This window comes from Rhinichthys klamathensis, unplaced genomic scaffold (genome assembly GCF_029890125.1).
Source record: "Rhinichthys klamathensis goyatoka isolate OS25496 unplaced genomic scaffold, OSU_Roscu_1.1 h1tg000490l_1, whole genome shotgun sequence".
Lineage (NCBI taxonomy): Eukaryota > Metazoa > Chordata > Actinopteri > Cypriniformes > Leuciscidae > Rhinichthys > Rhinichthys klamathensis.
In genome coordinates, this window is record NW_026606976.1 from 101,587 (window position 1) to 122,510 (window position 20,924).

Here is a 20,924-nt window from a genome sequence, read left to right on the forward strand (position 1 = left end):
GTGTATTTAATGATCGTTTTCTGAAATGAAATGTTGAAATGCTGTTGAAGAGAAGGCTCTGCAGAGGAAGTTCATATGTTCATGTCCTCATATAGTGCCTAATTAGCCCTAATCACCTTGAGCAGAGCCACAGCCATCAGCCTCTCCTGATCAATCCAAGATGGAAACTGTTCCCGCAGAGACTTCTGGGAGTCCTGAAGAAAGAGAGAGAATTTATATGACTGAAGAGAGGAGATGAGTGTTATTTCATCAAGAAAAACATTTTTTTTTAAAAGAAGATCCATACCGTCTTCCGAACCATGTCTGCAACGATCAGGCCAGTGAACACGTCCCACTCCTGCGAGACACAGTCATCAGAGCGCCACAAACACACAAGAGTGATTCAGTTTTATTGTGCTTTACTGGCAGGGCTAATAACAGCATATTTGTCTTGTCAGAGTCGCTGTTGTAGACGAGCCGAAACAGAAACGTTATCATTCCTTCAGGATTCATTATGACACACACACACACACACACACACACACACACTTACGTTCTCCTGGAACAGGTCTGGGTTCATTCCCTTCACAAAGTGCAGTGCAAACATCAACTGATCCGCCTGTAAACGAACACACAGATTAGTCATTTTAAAATGACAATATTCAGATTCCCAGTGAACGCATGAACTGATAACATCTATACCTGAAACACACTGTAAATCGCTCTGGATAAAAGCGTCTGCCAAATGCATAAATGAATGAATGATGAAATGAATGAATATGACACATTGGCACGCTCTCCCGCTAAAGAAAAGCAGGATCTGTGCAGGAGAAATTGGTCTCCTTCCCACGTAAAACAACAACTCAATCAGGCTAGACCGACGCAAAACAAAACTAGATCACTGTCGCTGGAATCAATGAAGCTGTCAACATGTTGAACACATTCAGTCAGCGGACAAACACTCCTCGTGTTGTTGTGCTGCATACACTCAAACTTTATGTTCACTGTCTGTTTGAAATAAAAGGATTTCATTCACAAATATCAAAGCAGGACTGGATGTGACACAATATGAAACAGGAATAAGGCAATTTGGATGGCTACCAAAAAACTTCTTTCCAAATACCCTCTTTTTCATGGACAATTGTGTAGTATTGAAGTGTAGCGTTGTACAAAACGGACCAGAACAGCATTTTTATAATTATTTATATACTATTATAGTTTTTATTAATATGATGAATTAGCTTTTATTTTTATATTTCAAATTTTCATTAAAAAATTTTGTTTAATTGTTGGTAATTTTATGTGCTTTTGTCATTATTCTTATATATATATATAGGTTTCATTTTTATTTCAGCTTTGGTTTAGTTCAGTTTACATTTTTATTTATTTCCAGTAACCAATACAGTGAGTGGGGGCCAGTTGTTTTGTCAGAAAAAAAAGTCAAATATTTTTTTAATTTTTTTAATTAAATAAAATATTTTTTGACTTTGCCTCAACAAGTCACGTGACCAATTTATTGAGTGGCAGCCAGTTATTATGTAAGAAAAAAAAAATATATATATATATATATATATATATATATATATATTTAATTTAAATTAAATAAAGTTTTAAAAAAATTGACTTTGCCTCAATTCATGTGACTAATTTATTGAGTGGCAGCCAGTTGTAATGTAAGAAAAAAATATATATATATATATATTTTTTTTTTAAAATAAAATAACCATTCACTCATTATGAAAAACTGTCGTCCGACCGGCTGTTCACGTCTGTCATCCAGACATAAGCACCAACATCCTTTAGGTGGAACAAGGGAAAATGGTTGATGCTGTGGTTTTAAGTGGGCGTGGTCATCGCTATGGGAACATAACGAGGGCTCTGATTGGTGCTGGGGGTTTTAGGTGGGCGGGATCATCTCAATAGGAACATAATAAGGGATTCAGTGTGTTACCTTGAAGAGTGAGCGGCAGATATACTCATACACCATGTTCTTCAGACTGTTCTCCAGCGTGGAGATCCTCACATCAGTGCTCTCGCTTTCCTGCATCACACACACAGTTAACTTCACTAATGCCTTATTTATTTTATTGATTTTTTTTTTACTGTATTTTTATTGATTTTTCAAGCATACAGCATTAAGGAAAACAGAAAAGAATAAAACAGGGGGTATACATTCTGTTTTGTGGCAAGTATAGATTTACACATACAGTCATTGATTGTTTACATTACAGTAATCAATCCATTTCTTCCAGTATTTTAGAAATAGATCCTTTTTAAGTCTCAAAATAAAAGTCAAATCTTCCATATTGTATATTTCTTTAACAATTTCTATCCATTCTCCAAGTAAAGGGATGCCCTGCTTATACTAATGCCTTGTAATACTCTTCTTGCATGCTACATTTATTAACAAGATATACATCTCCTCTCAACACAGAGAAGGCATTATTTTGCCAGTGCATGTGTGTGTGTGAGGTGTGTTTCGTCACGTCACCTGTTTGTTCTGCAGCGCTCGGTGGAAGAGTCGCAGGAACGACACCAGACTGAACCTGTACATGTTATTAATCTTGGACAGATCCGTGATCACAAAGTACATCTTACTGGCCGTCTCGGCTAGCGGCAGGTACGCGTCCCTTTCCTACACACACACACACACACACACACAGACTGACGTTACTCTGGTGCCACCTGCTGTTTCAGTCGCTTCTGCTATCTCTGTGATGGTCACACTCTTCCCAGCATCACCTGGTCGAGTGACGTCTGCAGGCGGTGGAATTCAGTCAGTGATTGGTGGATCAGAGAACTGCTGGCTTTGGTTTGGTTCAGAGACTCAATCAGCTCCTTATTCTCCAGGATATTGCCTTGAGCCGTCGCCAGAGTCTACACACACACACAAAACACACACTCTTTGCTGCATATTTGGAGAAAAACATCCGGGAAACCAGGGGTTTCCAAACTGAGGGAGTGGAAACGTTTAGAGAAAATCACTGTAAAAAATAATATATACATAATAAAACTAACTAAATTTGATTAAAATAAGAAATATATTATTAAAAATGTTATTATTAAAGTAACATTTTATTTAAATAAAAAAAATATATATTAATAATTAATAAAGTTTGATTTAAATAAATAACAACTACATTTGATCAAAATAATAAATGAATGGAATTTGATTAGAATAAATGAATTGATTAAAATAAATAATATTTGATTTAAATAAATTAATAATACATCTAACAATATAGTACTATAGTGTTTTAAAAAGTTATGATTTAAACTAAATACTTTCCAAATAATATTTTACACACATTTATTTTTCACAGTATTAATGTTTTTATATATGAAAATATATAGCTGACTTTTAAATTTTAGGATCTGGGGGTGGTAAAAGATTGAAAAGGCCTGCATAAAGCTCATGTGCATCATGTGTTTGGGAGCATGCTGGGATTGTTGCGTCAGGACCTCCAGCAGCGACTCCTCCAGCTGAGCGAGCTGGATCTTCTTCTCCTCTTCCTGTTGTAACAGTTTGGTTTTCTCACTCTCCAGCTCTGGCTTCTCCTGCTGGATGGTCAACGCTAGCAGCTACACACACACACACACAATAATGATGATCTTTATGGAGTCGGAGCAGTTAATAAGTGTGTGTGTGTGTGTGTTACCTGTCCTCGCAGTCCTGCTCTAGTGGTGGTGAAGTTCACCTCAGTGATGACAGACGCGGCGTCAGGCGGGATGAAGGGACTGGGGTTACGGGTCGCCAGAAACAGACGGAAATCCTCATTATAGTCGATGACTTTGTCTCCGATCTGCACCACATATCGCGGCCCTGCCACACACACACACACACACACACACAGAGCAGAATGAAGTACTAGTATACTGCTAACTGAAAACAGTGTGTAAAACAGCATGCAGTATCATTTTAAACATCAGTATTTTATTTTTTTGGCACACGACCTAATTACATTATACTGTATGAATAATTGAAATGTCATGTTGAAAATAAAATAAAATCTAAATAACATAAAATGGTTAACTGTGAGAAATGCTGTAATCTTGGTTTGAATAATGAGTTGAGGAGGAGAAATTAGAACAACAAAAAAAGAACTGTTGAAATTGCTTTTAAATTGAATTGCGATTCATGCGTCACTGGAAATAGAACGTCAAGTTGAGTGAATTGCATTGTGGGATACAGTATTACATCAGGAGTGTTCTGCAGTGTTGTTATTGTTAACTAAAACTAAAACAAGTTTAAAAAAAAAATCCAGTAACTGAAATAAAATTTAAATAATAATAAATAAATATTAGATGAAAAAACTAAACGTATAAAGAAAAATTATATATTATAATTATATATATATATATATATAAATAGTATATAAATAATAAAAAAATAACTGTGATTGTGTGCATAACACACATAATGCTGAAAAACGAGTAGTATGAAAACAGCATTAATGAATGCAGCTGAGATTGGTATGGAATCCTCCTCGAGGATTTGTGGGGTTGCCAAATTGAACATGACACTATGTGTGTGTGTGTGTGTGTGTGTGGTCCCTCCTGTACGTCTGCAATGCAGTAGTCTGTACACACACTTTAATTTCCCTCTCTCTTTCTCTCCTCATCCAAGCACTGAAAACCTCTTCGTTTATCTGCCTCCCGCCGGTCCCTGATAGACTCAGCCATATCTGCTCCACACACACACACACACACACACACACACAGCAGCATATGGAGGAGGCTTCAGAGATGCCCGCGGGTCTTATTTCATACAGCTGGGACAGGAGGATAAACACACTACAGGAGAGGAGGAGCGTGAGAGTGTGTGTGTGTGTGTGTGTGTGTGTGTGTGTGTGTGTGTGTGTGTGTGTGTGTGTGTGTGTGTGTGTGTGTGTGTGTGTGTGTGTGAGAGAGAGAAAGAGAGTGTGTGTGTGTGTGTCTTAGGAGTGTCTAACTCCACGAGTTCTAACCATGTCTGAAGCCACATGTTTCAAGCCTCAATGAATTTTTCAGTCCTTACTGAAAGTAAAATGTCAAAATCACAGCCAATCAGAATACACACAAACGTTCAAAGTGTGTGGTCAGTAAGATTTTGTTAAAAGAACTTAATTCAGTAATAACATGACTTTATATAAACTGTATAAAGACACACCGCCACCTACTGCACGACACCTGATGTAAAATAAAGGTACGGGCTGAAGATAGCGATACCGATCCTCGAGATCAGTGTGAGACATCCCTAGTTTCCACCTCACACACACTCCCTGTACTCACCCTGTGCGATGAGATCTCGCCGCAGCAGCGGGTACAGGACCGGCTCCACGCCGTCCATCTCCTGAATGATCAGGGTTTTCCCGAAGCGCACGGATAACTCCAACACCGTCATGAAGTTAGTGTCCTGAGACAGATAAGGGTCAAATGAACATGTGCTTAAACAAAAAAATAAAAAATAAAAATGAATTAAAAAAAAAATTTACTAAAACTTTAAATAGAATTTAAATGCAAAATATTTAAAAAAAAATCATAGTATTAATAAAAAACTATATTAATACTAAATAAATAATAATGGTTCTGACATTAAAAATGAAATCAAATACAAATTGATTTTATATATGGACATAATGAGTTGAGATGTTTGAAATTGTGTTTGAATTGAATTGCGAGTACACTGCATTGTGGGATAAGGTATTACAGTTCTGACATACGGCCCAGACATGTGTGTGTGTGTGTGTGTGTGTTTTTACCTGTTGGTTTATGACCTCCAGACGATGTGCTTTCAGATGAGTTTGCAACCACTCTGTGGCGCGAGAGGACGGATCGATCAAGAACGGACAAGAAGCACTCTGGGAGACGAGAGGAGAAGAGAGACAAGATGAGACGAGACGAGAGGAGAAGAGGAGGAGAGACCAGAGACAAGATGAGACGAGGAGAAGAGGAGGAGAGACAAGATGAGACGACACGAGAGGAGAAGAGGAGGAGAGACCAGAGACAAGATGAGACGAGGAGAAGAGGAGAAGAGGAGGAGAGACCAGAGACAAGATGAGACGAGAAGAGGAGGAGAGACCAGAGACAAGATGAGACGAGGAGAAGAGGAGGAGAGACAAGATGAGACGAGACGAGAAGAGGAGGAGAGACCAGAGACAAGATGAGACGAGACGAGAAGAGGAGGAGAGACCAGAGACAAGATGAGACGAGACGAGGAAAAGAGGAGGAGAGACCAGAGACAAGATGAGACGAGGAGAAGAGGAGGAGAGACAAGATGAGACGAGAGGAGAAAAGAGACAAGATGAGACGAGAGGAGAAAAGAGACAAGATGAGACGAGACGAGAAGAGGAGGAGAGACCAGAGACAAGATGAGACGAGACGAGGAAAAGAGGAGGAGAGACCAGAGACAAGATGAGACGAGGAGAAGAGGAGGAGAGACAAGATGAGACGAGACGAGGAAAAGAGGAGGAGAGACCAGAGACAAGATGAGACGAGGAGAAGAGGAGAAGAGGAGGAGAGACCAGAGACAAGATGAGACGAGAAGAGGAGGAGAGACCAGAGACAAGATGAGACGAGGAGAAGAGGAGGAGAGACAAGATGAGACGAGACGAGAGGAGAAGAGGAGGAGAGACCAGAGACAAGATGAGACGAGGAGAAGAGGAGGAGAGACAAGATGAGACAAGACGAGAAGAGGAGGAGAGACCAGAGACAAGATGAGACGAGGAGAAGAGGAGGAGAGACAAGAGACAAGATGAGACGAGAGGAGAAGAGGAGGAGAGACCAGAGACAAGATGAGACGAGACGAGAGGAGAAGAGGAGGAGAGACCAGAGACAAGATGAGACGAGAGGAGAAAAGAGACAAGATGAGACGAGACGAGGAAAAGAGGAGGAGAGACCAGAGACAAGATGAGACGAGGAGAAGAGGAGGAGAGACAAGATGAGACGAGAGGAGAAGAGGAGGAGAGACCAGAGACAAGATGAGACGAGGAGAAGAGGAGGAGAGACAAGATGAGACGAGAGGAGAAGAGGAGGAGAGACAAGATGAGACGAGACGAGAAGAGGAGGAGAGACAAGATGAGACGAGACGAGAAGAGGAGGAGAGACCAGAGACAAGATGAGACGAGGAGAAGAGGAGGAGAGACAAGATGAGACGAGAGGAGAAGAGAGACAAGATGAGACGAGACGAGAAGAGGAGGAGAGACCAGAGACAAGATGAGACGAGGAGAAGAGGAGGAGAGACAAGATGAGACGAGAGGAGAAGAGGAGGAGAGACAAGATGAGACGAGAGGAGAAGAGAGACAAGATGAGACGAGGAGAAGAGGAGGAGAGACAAGATGAGACGAGAAGAGAAGAGGAGGAGAGACCAGAGACAAGATGAGACGAGGAGAAGAGGAGGAGAGACAAGATGAGACGAGAAGAGAAGAGGAGGAGAGACCAGAGACAAGATGAGACGAGACGAGGAAAAGAGGAGGAGAGACCAGAGACAAGATGAGACGAGGAGAAGAGGAGGAGAGACAAGATGAGACGAGAGGAGAAGAGAGACAAGATGAGACGAGACGAGAAGAGGAGGAGAGACCAGAGACAAGATGAGACGAGAAGAGAAAAGAGACAAGATGAGACGAGACGAGAAGAGGAGGAGAGACCAGAGACAAGATGAGACGAGGAGAAGAGGAGGAGAGACAAGAGACAAGATGAGACGAGAGGAGAAGAGACAAGATGAGACGAGACGAGAAGAGGAGGAGAGACAAGATGAGACGAGACGAGAAGAGGAGGAGAGACCAGAGACAAGATGAGACGAGGAGAAGAGGAGGAGAGACAAGAGACAAGATGAGACGAGAGGAGAAGAGACAAGATGAGACGAGACGAGAAGAGGAGGAGAGACCAGAGACAAGATGAGACGAGAGGAGAAGAGGAGGAGAGACCAGAGACAAGATGAGACGAGAGGAGAAGAGACAAGATGAGACGAGACGAGAAGAGGAGGAGAGACCAGAGACAAGATGAGACGAGAGGAGAAGAGGAGGAGAGACCAGAGACAAGATGAGACGAGGAGAAGAGGAGGAGAGACCAGAGACAAGATGAGACGAGAGGAGAAGAGACAAGATGAGACGAGGAGAAGAGGAGGAGAGACAAGAGACAAGATGAGACGAGAGGAGAAGAGGAGGAGAGACAAGAGACAAGATGAGACGAGGAGAAGAGGAGGAGAGACAAGAGACAAGATGAGACGAGAGGAGAAGAGGAGGAGAGACAAGAGACAAGATGAGACGAGAGGAGATGAGACGAGAGGAGAAAAGAGGAGAAAAGACGAGAGTTAGTGAGACGAGATTAAGAGATATTAGATGAGAGAAGAAGATATGAGAGGAGAGACGAAGGGAAACAAGACAAGAGGAGACGAGATGAGAAATGAGGAGAGGAGAGACGAGAAGAGGAGGAGAGACCAGAGACAAGAGGAGACGAAACGAGATAAGAGGAGAATAAACGAGAGGAGAGATGAGAGACGAGGAGAAGAGAAACGAGGAGAAGAGACAAGAGAAGATGAGACGAGAGTTGATGAGACGAGATGAGGAGAGATGAGACGAAAGAAGAAGAGATGAGGCGAGAGAAGAGGAGAGGAAACAAGACAAGAGCAGACGAGATGAGAAACGATGAGAAGAGACGAGAAGAGGAAAGACAAGATGAGAGACAAGAGGAGACGAGATGAGAAAACAGGAGAAGAGACGAGAAGAGGAGACGAGGAGAGACAAGAAGAGACGAGAGAAGAGGAGACGAGAGTTAATGAGTTGACGAAGAGAAATGAGACGAGAGACGAGGAGAGACAAGAAGAAACGAGAGGAGAGGAGAGATGAAGAGAGGAGAGACGAGACGAGACGAGAGAGACAAGAAGAGTCGAAAACAGAAGTTTCCAATCAATGGGAAATAACACAAATTAATTATCTTATTAATAATTCTAAAATAAATGATAATAAATAATGTATAACTTCTGTATAACCAGAGTAGGAAAGTGTCCAGCTCATATTTCACCCCAAACGATGAGAATCTGAAGGAAAAATGTGTTTAATTGTTCATAAAATCTTAAACAGGCTTAATTTTCTTTATGCAAAATATGCTTTCTTATGTTGATTTCACAGTGAAATATGAGCCAGGCGGATTCTATTTCCTGCACGTGTTCTTTCACTTCACTTGTTCTCTATGGCAACATGACGTGGGTCACCATAGAAACCAGACTCCTTAAGAACACAAATTATAAACTTCTCACACACACGTCACATGGTTCAATCAGTTCAGATGAGATCATAAGTCCCCAAAAAAGCAATGAGTTAATAAGTTAATAAGACATTCACGCCAGGGGTTTTATTTTAAGGCCTGTTCGCACTGTGAAACTTTACTTGCAATCAAGTGACATTTTTTTCCCATTATAGAGGTCAATTTTTGCTATATGAACTCACTGACCAATAAGACGTTCTTTTCCACTTGAGGACAGGACATTACAACAGATATAACACTGTTCATATTGAATGCAATGCAGGTCGTTGTTCAAGCAGGCAAAGTTTTCATGTGTATAATAGTGTGAGCCGATAGTTTTAATCCAATCACGATTCAATCAACAACCAGTGCATAGAATTAAGTCCCGCCCTATATTTTTTCCTATAGCCGTTTCAATCTGACATATGACACAATACAGAAGTGCCGTCAGTCTTTCTTCAAGCATGTGAGCAAATGCAGAGTGACTTGCTTATCGTTCTTTTCAAAAACTGACTGAAATTTTTGCTTGTGAAAAAGTTTTGATGTGGATTTCTCCTGGTGTGAACAGGCCTTTAGATCTAGGGTGAGTTAGGACTAGTTGATAGTATAGTATGGTATAGTATAGTGGGAATGGTATAGTATAGTGGGAATGGTATAGTATAGTGGGAATGGAATAGTATGGTATAGTGGGAATGGTATAGTATGGTATAGTATAGTGGGAATGGTATTGTATGGTATAGTATAGTGGGAATGGTATAGTATAGTGGGAATGGTATAGTATAGTGGGAATGGTATAGTATGGTATAGTATAGTGGGAATGGTATAGTATGGTATAGTATAGTGGGAATGGAATAGTATAGTGGGAATGGTATAGTATAGTATGGTATAGTGGGAATGGTATAGTATGGTATAGTATAGTGGGAATGGTATAGTATGGTATAGTATAGTGGGAATGGTATAGTATAGTGGGAATGGTATAGTATAGTGGGAATGGTATAGTATGGTATAGTATAGTGGGAATGGTATAGTATAGTGGGAATGGTATAGTGGGAATGGTATAGTATGGTATAGTATAGTGGGAAATTGGGAATGGTATAGTATAGTGGGAATGGTATAGTATAGTGGGAATGGTATAGTGGGAATGGTATAGTATACTGGGAATGGTATAGTATGGTATAGTATAGTGGGAATGGTATAGTATGGTATAGTATAGTGGGAAATTGGGAATGGTATAGTATAGTGGGAATGGTATAGTATAGTGGGTATAGTATAGTGGGAATGGTATAGTATAGTGGGAATGGTATAGTGGGAATGGTATAGTATACTGGGAATGGTATAGTATGGTATAGTATAGTGGGAATGGTATAGTATGGTATAGTATAGTGGGAATGGTATAGTATAGTGGGAATGGTATAGTATAGTGGGAATGGTATAGTATAGTATGGTATAGTGGGAATGGTATAGTATGGTATAGTATAGTGGGAATGGAATAGTATAGTGGGAATGGTATTGTATGGGAAGTCAACACTTCTAAGTAAACATGTGCAATCTTACCAGTGATCTTAGTTCATTAATCTGATGTCAGCAAAGGACAGACAGACATGAATGAGTGAACGCTGGGCATTGTGGGAACACAGATGAACAGAGTGGTCTGTGTGTGTGTGTGTGTTACCTGCAGGATGACCAGAGCGTTCTCCATCGACAGGTCGTCAGACGGCAACCCTTCACCCTTCCAGATCAGCTGCTCGCTCTCAGAACACAGGAAGTGACGCAAATCAAACTCTGCCAATCAGAGAGCACCACTGTTAAAGCCTCGGCCAATCAGAAGAGCTAAAAAATGTCAAACATAATCATAAATGTTTTCCAAAGTCAAATGCTGTGTGTTTACTGATTGGGTGATGTATTCATGTTCAATGTGAGTGTGTGTGTGTGTGTGTGTGTGTGTGTGTTTGTTACTCTGCAGTCCTGAGCTGCTCATCCAGTCGTCTAGGCTGTGTGTGTGTGTGTGTGTTACTCTGCAGTCCTGAGCTGCTCATTCAGTCGTCTAGCCTGTGTGTGTGTGTGTGTGTGTGTGTGTTACTCTGCAGTCCTGAGCTGCTCATCCAGTCGTCTAGGCTGTGTGTGTGTGTGTGTGTGTGTTACTCTGCAGTCCTGAGCTGCTCATTCAGTCGTCTAGCCTGTGTGTGTGTGTGTGTGTGTGTGTGTGTGTTACTCTGCAGTCCTGAGCTGCTCATCCAGTCGTCTAGCCTGTGTGTGTGTGTGTGTGTGTGTGTGTGTGTGTGTGTGTGTGTGTGTGTGTGTGTGTGTGTGTGTGTGTGTGTGTGTGTGTTACTCTGCAGTCCTGAGCTGCTCATCCAGTCGTCTAGGGTGTGTGTGTGTGTGTGTGTTACTCTGCAGTCCTGAGCTGCTCATTCAGTCGTCTAGGGTGTGTGTGTGTGTGTGTGTGTTACTCTGCAGTCCTGAGCTGCTCATCCAGTCGTCTAGCCTGTGTGTGTGTGTGTGTGTGTGTGTGTGTGTGTGTGTGTTACTCTGCAGTCCTGAGCTGCTCATCCAGTCGTCTAGCCTGTGTGTGTGTGTGTGTGTGTGTGTGTGTGTGTGTGTGTGTGTGTGTGTTACTCTGCAGTCCTGAGCTGCTCATCCAGTCGTCTAGGGTGTGTGTGTGTGTGTGTGTGTGTTACTCTGCAGTCCTGAGCTGCTCATCCAGTCGTCTAGGCTGTGTGTGTGTGTGTGTGTGTTACTCTGCAGTCCTGAGCTGCTCATCCAGTCGTCTAGGCTGTGTGTGTGTGTGTGTGTGTGTGTGTTACTCTGCAGTCCTGAGCTGCTCATCCAGTCGTCTAGCCTGTGTGTGTGTGTGTGTGTGTGTGTGTTACTCTGCAGTCCTGAGCTGCTAATCCAGTCGTATAGCCTGTGTGTGTGTGTGTGTGTGTTACTCTGCAGTCCTGAGCTGCTCATCCAGTCGTCTAGCCTGTGTGTGTGTGTGTGTGTGTGTGTTACTCATAAGTCCTGAGCTGCTCATCCAGTCGTCTAGCCTGTGTGTGTGTGTGTGTGTGTGTGTGTGTGTGTTACTCTGCAGTCCTGAGCTGCTCATCCAGTCGTCTAGCCTGTGTGTGTGTGTGTGTGTGTGTGTGTGTGTGTGTGTGTTACTCTGCAGTCCTGAGCTGCTCATCCAGTCGTCTAGGCTGTGTGTGTGTGTGTGTGTGTGTGTGTGTGTGTGTGTGTGTGTGTGTGTGTGTGTGTGTGTGTTACTCTGCAGTCCTGAGCTGCTCATCCAGTCGTCTAGCCTGTGTGTGTGTGTGTTACTCTGCAGTCCTGAGCTGCTCATCCAGTCGTCTAGGCTGTGTGTGTGTGTGTGTGTGTGTGTGTGTGTGTGTGTGTGTGTGTGTGTGTGTGTTACTCTGCAGTCCTGAGCTGCTCATCCAGTCGTCTAGGCTGTGTGTGTGTGTGTGTGTGTGTGTGTGTGTGTGTGTGTGTGTGTGTGTGTTACTCTGCAGTCCTGAGCTGCTCATCCAGTCGTCTAGGCTGTGTGTGTGTGTGTGTGTGTGTGTGTGTGTGTGTGTGTGTGTGTGTGTGTGTGTGTGTTACTCTGCAGTCCTGAGCTGCTCATCCAGTGGTCTAGGCTGCTGCGCCGCTGGTCTTCAGGAGCCGCAGGAAGATACGTGATGAAAGCAGCAGATAGTTGAGCTCTCTTAGGAAGAGTGTCCAACTCCTCACTGATCTCATCCACCTACACACACACACACACACGTTTGTTTCAGGATATTACTGAGGACATTGCATAGACTTCCATTGATTTTATATCAGGTAATGATATTTTAGATGGCCTAAACCAACACATCACAGAAACGTGCAAAATATCAGATTTAAATACAACATTTTTGGGGCGATTTATAAGCCTTTTTAACTAGTGAGGACCAGTAAATGTCTTCACTAGTCAGTTGGCATAATATTTCACCATATAAGTGAGGACATTTGACCATCACAAGTATAGTGTATATATAAATATATAAATATAAGTATAGTATATATAGGTTTGGACCTGTACACACAAACACACTCACACACACACCTTCGGCTTCCATGTTTCATGGGGACTTTTCATAGACATAATGATTTTTATACTGTTTTATACTATTACACTAACCCTACCCGTCCCAAAAAAACTTTCTGCATTTCTACATTTTCAGAAAACATCACTGAGTATGATTTATAAGCTGTTCTCCTCATGAGAACCAAACATTCAAAATTCATGGGATCAAACATTTCTGGTATTACTTTCCTTGTGGGGACATTTTGTCCACAATGTAAGGAATACCTGAACCACACACACACACACACACACACCTGTGCGGTCCAGCGAGTGTGTTCTCCGTCCAGCTGCTGCAAGAGTTTCTCCGCTGCGCTGATGGTCTCCTGTGCTCTGCTCACCTCAGACTCCAGTTTGGCTGCTTCAGTCGTACGACACTGAAATCTGGACACCAGAGAGGAAATGTCACAAACACACACACACACACACACACACAAACTAGTGAGCTACATAGACAGCATTTAAGGCATCTAGGACATGCTCACACTGTGAACTTTGTTCCAAAAGCCAATATTGCATGCAGCATTTGTGAAGGCAACGCCAGAATGCACCAGGGTTATTATCGTTAACTAAAAATAAATATATTAAAATATATATTAAAATAAATATAAATAAAAAAGTATTATAGAAATAAAAAACATTAACTGAAATAAAAAACAAAAAACCTAAGTTTTTATTTTTTCAGCTAGTTGCCAAGGCAACATTTCTTGTTTCATTTGAAGTACTAAAATAGCTAAAAAATAAATAAACTAAAAAACGTATGTATACTAATAATAATAAAAAAAGACAAAAACATAAAAATTACTCAAATTTGAAATGAAACTAAAAAAAAAAAAAAAAATCTAATTCAAAATATCAACAAAAACTATGATAGCATCTCAATGAACAAACCAAAAACACTGGAATGCACTGATAATAATCTGATTAAAGGAAAAGTTGACTATTCTGTGCACATGAAATATTTTTGAATGCTTTCATGCGAATTCAAATATTGTGTGATGTTTTTACTTCTCCTTCAGCTCCAGGACTTTCTCTCCCACAGAGTTCAGCTCCTTCTCCAGCCGGTTCTTGCGGTTCTCCGTCTTGCGCAGGTTTCTGGCAGAACACAGAGAGAACGCGTCAGAAAGCAGGCCTCAGGAAAGCCCCAGCATGCTTTGCTCGTGTGTGTACTGACTCCATCAGGCCCGCGTGCTCCGTCTCCAGCGGCTGGATCCTCTCCAGGACGTGCGAGTACTGAACGTTGGCCTTCACCCAGACGGCCAGAGGAGCGGCGGCTGCACTCGCACGCTTGGCGTTCTTCAACACAACAGCGGACCATTAGATGATTGCTCACATTGACCAGAGAGACCTCTCAGAAGAGCATCCACTACGAACATGACTTCACTCTGAAGCGGATGTGTGTGAAAACATTTCAACCCAAATTTCACCATAAAGAATTTTTTTTTTTTTTTTTTTTAATTAAGCATACTTAATCCCAAATACTCATTTGTAATGCGTATGTGTGTGTGTGTACAGTGATGTTTTTACATTTTTTTAGTGTCTTTTGTTCACCAAGGCTGCATTTATTTGATCAGAAATACGGTAATATTGATAAATATTATTACAATTTAACCGTATATTATAAAATAACCGTTTTCTATGTGAATATACAGTAAAGTGTAATTTAATCCTGTGATCAAAACTGAATGTTCAGCATCATTACTCCAGTCTTCAGTGTCACATGATCCTTCAGAAATCACTCTAATATGATGATTTGATGCTCAAGAAACATTTTTGATTATTATCAGTGTTGAAAACAGTTTTTTTCAGGATTCTTTGATGAATATAAAGCTCAAAAGAACAGCATTTATTTGAAATATAATCTTTGGTAACATTATAAATGCCTTTACTGTCACTTTTGATCAATTTATGTGTGTCCTTGCTGAATAAAAGTGTTCATTTCTTTAATAAAAGTTATCTAACTTACCAAACTTTTGAACAGTAGTGTAATTTAAAGCCAGAAATATTAAAGTTCGAGAGCTGTTTTTATTTTTTATTGGAATTTGGGTGGAAAATGTGCTTAACTGTCTGTCATAATGTAAAAAATATATATTTTCTTTAAAGGTGAAGTGAGGCAAATCTCTGATTTGGTGAAGAAATGTCACTTGCATTACAAAATCAATGTTTTTGATAATATTTGTGTGATTGTAAAAAGTGTCAGTTCAGTGTGTATGTCCAACGTGAGCTTGTTTCTCTAACCTTCGGGTCAAACGATGCCTTGTTTCTGTGCAGAAGCTCCTCGACGCTCTGCCGGATTTCGTGTGTGATGTTGCGCGCGTCAAACGTGACGATGTCTTCCCTCACTCCTCGCTTGGCTAAGAAACTGACGTTTACAAACACTCCATTAGCTCTTCAATTATTCAACTAATTTAATGTTTTAACCCAAAGCAAATGACCTAACGTCTCCACACGCCTATTTGCGATGAAAATGCGCTAAATTAAAATCATTAATTAGTCTAGAATGAGGCTGGATTCATTTAGCCTGGAGAGTATGAAAGGTGTAATAAGCAATATGACAGTTTAATTTCCCCAGAAGAGATAAACACCATAAATAAAGGCAGGATTCATTATGTTACAGCCATTAAAGGGTAATATAAAGCATGAATAATGACAGAGCGGCTCCCACTCACATCACGTGTGTCTCTCTCACCTCTTCATGCTGACCCAGGACGTGTCAAATATTCCCATGAGCCTCAGCACCCCCTCCAAGATGTCTCTGATGACGTCGGGCGGCATTCGCAGCGACCGGATCTCAGAGAGCGACTCTGATTTAATGTTCCCTACTGCCTGCTTCGCCTCGTCCACCAGGGGCTGAGCGCGCATACACACACACACACACACATACACATACACATACATACACACAGACAGACACAGACACATACATACACACACGCAGACACACACACACACACACGCACACACACGCACACATACATACACACACACACACACACACACGGACACACACGCGCAGACAAACACACGCAGACAAACACACATGCAGACAAACACACACACACACGCGCGCACGCACACACACACACACACGCACACATACATACACACACGCAGACAGACACACACACATACATAAACACACGCAGACACACACACACAGACAAACACACACGCAGACAAACACACACGCGCGCACACACACACACACAGACAGACACACACAGACAGACACACACACACACACACGCAGACAAACACACATGCAAACAAACACACACACACACACACACACACAAAGACAGACACACACATACATACACACACGCAGACAGACAGACACACACACACACACACATGCAGACACACACACACACACACACACAGACAAACACACATGCAGACAAACACACACACGCGCACACACACGCAGACAGACACACACACATACATACACACGCAGACACGCAGACAAACACACGTGCAGACAAACACACACATACACACACACACACACAAATACATACATACACACACGCAGACACACACACACACACACACACAAGCAGACAAACACACACGCAGACAAACACACGCACACGCGCACACACACACACACACACACACACAAACACACACACACACATACAAACACAGAATAAGTCATGTGATTCATATGTTTTATGTGTGTTTTTAGAGCATCTTGGTAACACTGGACATAAGATCAGGACTGTTATTAACATTAACGAAAACTAAATAGAGTTTACATACATGAAAAACATGTTTGTTAACCTAACTAAGGTTAAAATCTGAATTAAAAAAAATTCAATATTACATGCTGAAAATATTTGTAAAGTTTTTGGTTTTTTTTTAAACTATAATCTCCATGGATCAGGGCAGCTACAGTATATTCAGATGATCAGGACTGGCCAATAGCGGAAACTAAATGAAAAAGTGTGTTAACTGAAATCAAATTTAATTAAAATACTTATAACCTGCCTAGCTGATGATAACTAGCTGAACCTGATAAATCGATCATTGTTAAAGTGTGTTTAAATTATATCAGTTATCACGTGCACTAACATGGGCAGACCTGAAATACCAAAACAAAATAAAAGCTAAATAGTAATAATAATGAAAACTACATTGAAAACAAACTGAAAATAAAACAGAAAATCTAAATTAAAAAGAAATATTTACACATTTAAAAAATATAAATTATTATTTTTTATCATTAAAATATTAAAAATCATTAAAAAGTATATTATATTATTATGAATATAATAAAAAAAAAAAAAAAAAAAAGAAAACTATGATAACCCTGGATGTTTTTGTTAACATTTTGATTTTATTTTTGTGTTGTCTGTTTGCACTTTAATTTTAGTTAAAAAAATTGTGTTTTTGTCTCTTTTTTAATGTTTAAATAATTTTTATTAAGTTTTATTTGTTAGTTTTATTTTAGTACTCCAAGCTAAACCAAATAAAATAGACAAATGTTGCCAAGGCGAACTAGCTGAAATAAAATACGTTTTTTAAAATATATTTAATTTGATTTGTTTTAACGTTTATTATGTTTCACGAGTAACCCAGACAGGTGTGCTCACCTGAACCTCTCTGAGCTCCTCGTCGATCTTCTTCTTCCGCTCTTCAGTCTTGGACACTTCCTGTGCCATTCTCTCTTTGATCTTCTCCATCTCCGTCTTCTGGTCACTGGCGTTCTGAAACGCACCGCATGTAAACACCCTGGGGTAGCTTCACGCTGCGTGTCTGTTTACACACGTGTCTGAAACACACACACCTGCATTGACACGGTGATTTCCTGCAGGGCTGCATCCGCCTCGGCTTGTTTGGTCTTTAATAAGTTGCTCTGCTCGGCCGCCCGCCTCTTCAACTCATCCACCAATGCCTTGGCTTCATTCAGCTTGGCCACGCCCGCCTGCAGTCACATGACAACTGTTACGACCCTGTCTTTTTATTCTCTACCTCAGCGGTTCTCAAAGTGTGGGGCGCAACATGGGGGGCGCGGGAGATCAGCGAAAAAAAGTGTGTGAATATATGGTTATTAAGCGGTCTGCTTTAATAAAGCGGCATTGAACAGCAATTACACTGAATCGTTCTTCTTCAGCCCGACTTGTCACCAGAGCCGGCTCTCCCTATAAGCAAACTAAGCGGCTGCTTAGGGCCCCGCCGCCACTAGGGCCCCCCCCCCTAACTACAGATGGTAGTCCCCGGCGTCGCCGCTCAAAGTGTGGGGCGCGCCCCACTGGTGGGGAATAGAGACGTGACAGGTGGGGCACGCCAACGGGAGGAAATTTTCCTTTTTATGCCTTTATATCTTTATTCGTTCATGGCGAGTCAACTTCATCTTTGCAGCGACGCAGAAAACACCAGTTTATTAATAAACAATTAAATGTCTCCTTGCTATTTTTTACACATTCATAATCATTAGCCTGCCTACTTTTGCCGGTTCGTCCGCTTGAGTGCGGCTTTATAACACTCATTATCCTGTATAGCCTATTTAAGTTATTAAATCAATATAAAGGGGCGATTTGTCCACTAATGGCTTAAATAAACAACTACTAGTCGACTAGAAGAAAAACTTTAGTCGGAGGCAGCCCTTATTCCACATATTTTCGAACCAGCAAGGTTGAGCGCGCGACCCTGAGCGCCGGAATGAGCGAGCCGAGGAATATTCAGAAATGCGCTCTCCGCTCACATGCTCTGTTCAGAACAAAGGAATATTAAAATAATTAATCATTAGTTTATATATCATACACTGCCCATCATTTTAATCCCATATCAAACAGTAGGCTATGTTATGTCTATTTTAATTTTTTTAAATAGACCTGTCTTGCCAAATGGATTTCTCTTCTTTTCTTTTTTTAACAGATTGCAAAGTGGCACTTTTATTTATTTTCTATTTTTGAACTTGATACATATTTTGACACAGCTGCACTTTTGTTTTCTCTATTTTTGAATTCCATGCAAGTTATGACACAGCTGCACTTTTATTTTCCACATGCAAGTGGAAAGCATGAAATTACCGTAATGACCCGGATATTGCATGAAAAGCGCATGTTACCTCAAGGTTTACCCGGTCAGTTTCCCCGAAAAGCGCATGTTGTCTACTGTCAGGGGCAATTTGAATGGTTTTGATACTGCGAACGGGTGAAGAGTTACGATAAAATTAATCAAATTAATCGGCGATGACACAGCCGGTTCTAAAGGGTTAATTGGATAATTTATGCGTTGATAGTATAAATGTTTGGACCGAATTACCCAACGTTACTTCCTCCGGTGAAACGTAGTTCTCCAGAGAAGTCGTTTGCTCCAATTTGTTCTATTTTAGTTTGTCTTTTATTTACCAACATTCATTACCCCACTGCACTATTATTTTCTCTTGTTTATTTAAATCCCATCATGTTTTCCTAAATAAATAATCTTGTAATGCTAACCGTTCATTTGTGTGTGTAATGCCCTTTATGTTCCGGTCGGGAACACAGCCCAAACATTAGCATATGGGCTGATTCTCCTGAAGCTGCTCACCTGTAGATGCTGTTGTTTGTGGGTCAGCTCCTTGCGTTTGGAGCTGTAGATGGACTGGTACACCTGCAGAAAGCTCAGGTATTGACTAGGAGTGGCTCCGAATTCCCGACACGACTCGTGGATCGCCAGGAACGACCGATAGAGCTCTGCATGCACGGATGCTGAGAGACAACCAATCAGAGAGCAGTTTAAAAACCCTCATCCTTCCCTCGGGTCATATTGACCCGAAAATAATTTGTTTAATTTTTTTTAAAAATTGAGTGTTCATCCGAGGGGTTAAGACAATTCGACTTTTGTCGCACTTGAACCACGAATACACAAAAAAAAAAAATGGATTTGAGGAGTACACATAGAAAAACCTAAAAATGCTCAAAATTCAAACTAAAAATGCTCAAACTTTACCATAAAATTATCTTATAATGTCTACATGTGTATCTGAATGCACACTGAAGAAAAACTGACTTTAGGATCCAAATAGAGGCCATCTAGTCATGAAATACCATTTATATATATTTTTTTTTTTCACAAGAGGTCACAAAGACACCTAATGTAAGATATTTTAAACTGAATTAAAAGGGTTATGCATGAAATTGAAGGTTATTTTGAATTTAAGTTGAAAGAATGTGTGGAATGTGCTTAAATTACTATTTATTTATTATTTATTGATCAAATCTAGTAATTAAAAGGTAAATAAAAGAAAAAAATAACAAAAAACTCCCAAAAAATTGCATTAAGTAAATTGAAAAATTATTATCAAAATAAAATAAAATAAGCTTTCTGGACAAAAAAAAAAAAGTATAATTTTAGGGCTTCGGGTCATTTTGAAACGAGAGGGAAAGATGTGTTACAAAGTGCGAGGGAAGGATGTTAACATCCACGAACAGTCATAAGTACACTCCCTTTTCTTCAATGACATACCAGATTTCTTCTTCTTCTTCTTCTGTATTTCTCCATTTTTCTCATCTTCTTCTTCCATCCTTGACAGCAACATCTCTGGGATCTAAAAAAAGAAGAAAAAAGAGAGTCACATGACCAGAGAGATGTCAACTAAATGAATGAATAAATACAGATGTGACTGAAATGACAGTGTTTCTCA

General features: G+C 40.7%; 1 protein-coding gene across 1 annotated transcript in view; it reads right to left on the minus strand.

The window, feature by feature from the left end:
* The window catches only part of LOC130072481 (cytoplasmic dynein 2 heavy chain 1), a 124,206-nt gene that overhangs the window by 42,424 nt on the left and 60,858 nt on the right, over positions 1–20,924 (minus strand). The window contains exons 54-74 of the mRNA XM_056237603.1: positions 20,747–20,828; positions 19,829–19,989; positions 18,081–18,218; positions 17,887–18,000; positions 15,975–16,135; positions 15,524–15,647; positions 14,460–14,581; positions 14,294–14,380; positions 13,543–13,669; positions 12,784–12,925; positions 10,874–10,983; positions 5,721–5,819; positions 5,251–5,374; positions 3,639–3,802; positions 3,442–3,561; positions 2,722–2,856; positions 2,471–2,614; positions 1,931–2,020; positions 533–598; positions 287–337; positions 117–194 (exon numbers count right to left, since the gene is read on the minus strand). Coding sequence (XP_056093578.1) covers positions 117–194; positions 287–337; positions 533–598; positions 1,931–2,020; positions 2,471–2,614; positions 2,722–2,856; positions 3,442–3,561; positions 3,639–3,802; positions 5,251–5,374; positions 5,721–5,819; positions 10,874–10,983; positions 12,784–12,925; positions 13,543–13,669; positions 14,294–14,380; positions 14,460–14,581; positions 15,524–15,647; positions 15,975–16,135; positions 17,887–18,000; positions 18,081–18,218; positions 19,829–19,989; positions 20,747–20,828 — 2,439 coding nt within the window. The remainder of the gene's footprint in view (positions 1–116; positions 195–286; positions 338–532; positions 599–1,930; positions 2,021–2,470; positions 2,615–2,721; positions 2,857–3,441; positions 3,562–3,638; positions 3,803–5,250; positions 5,375–5,720; positions 5,820–10,873; positions 10,984–12,783; positions 12,926–13,542; positions 13,670–14,293; positions 14,381–14,459; positions 14,582–15,523; positions 15,648–15,974; positions 16,136–17,886; positions 18,001–18,080; positions 18,219–19,828; positions 19,990–20,746; positions 20,829–20,924) is intronic.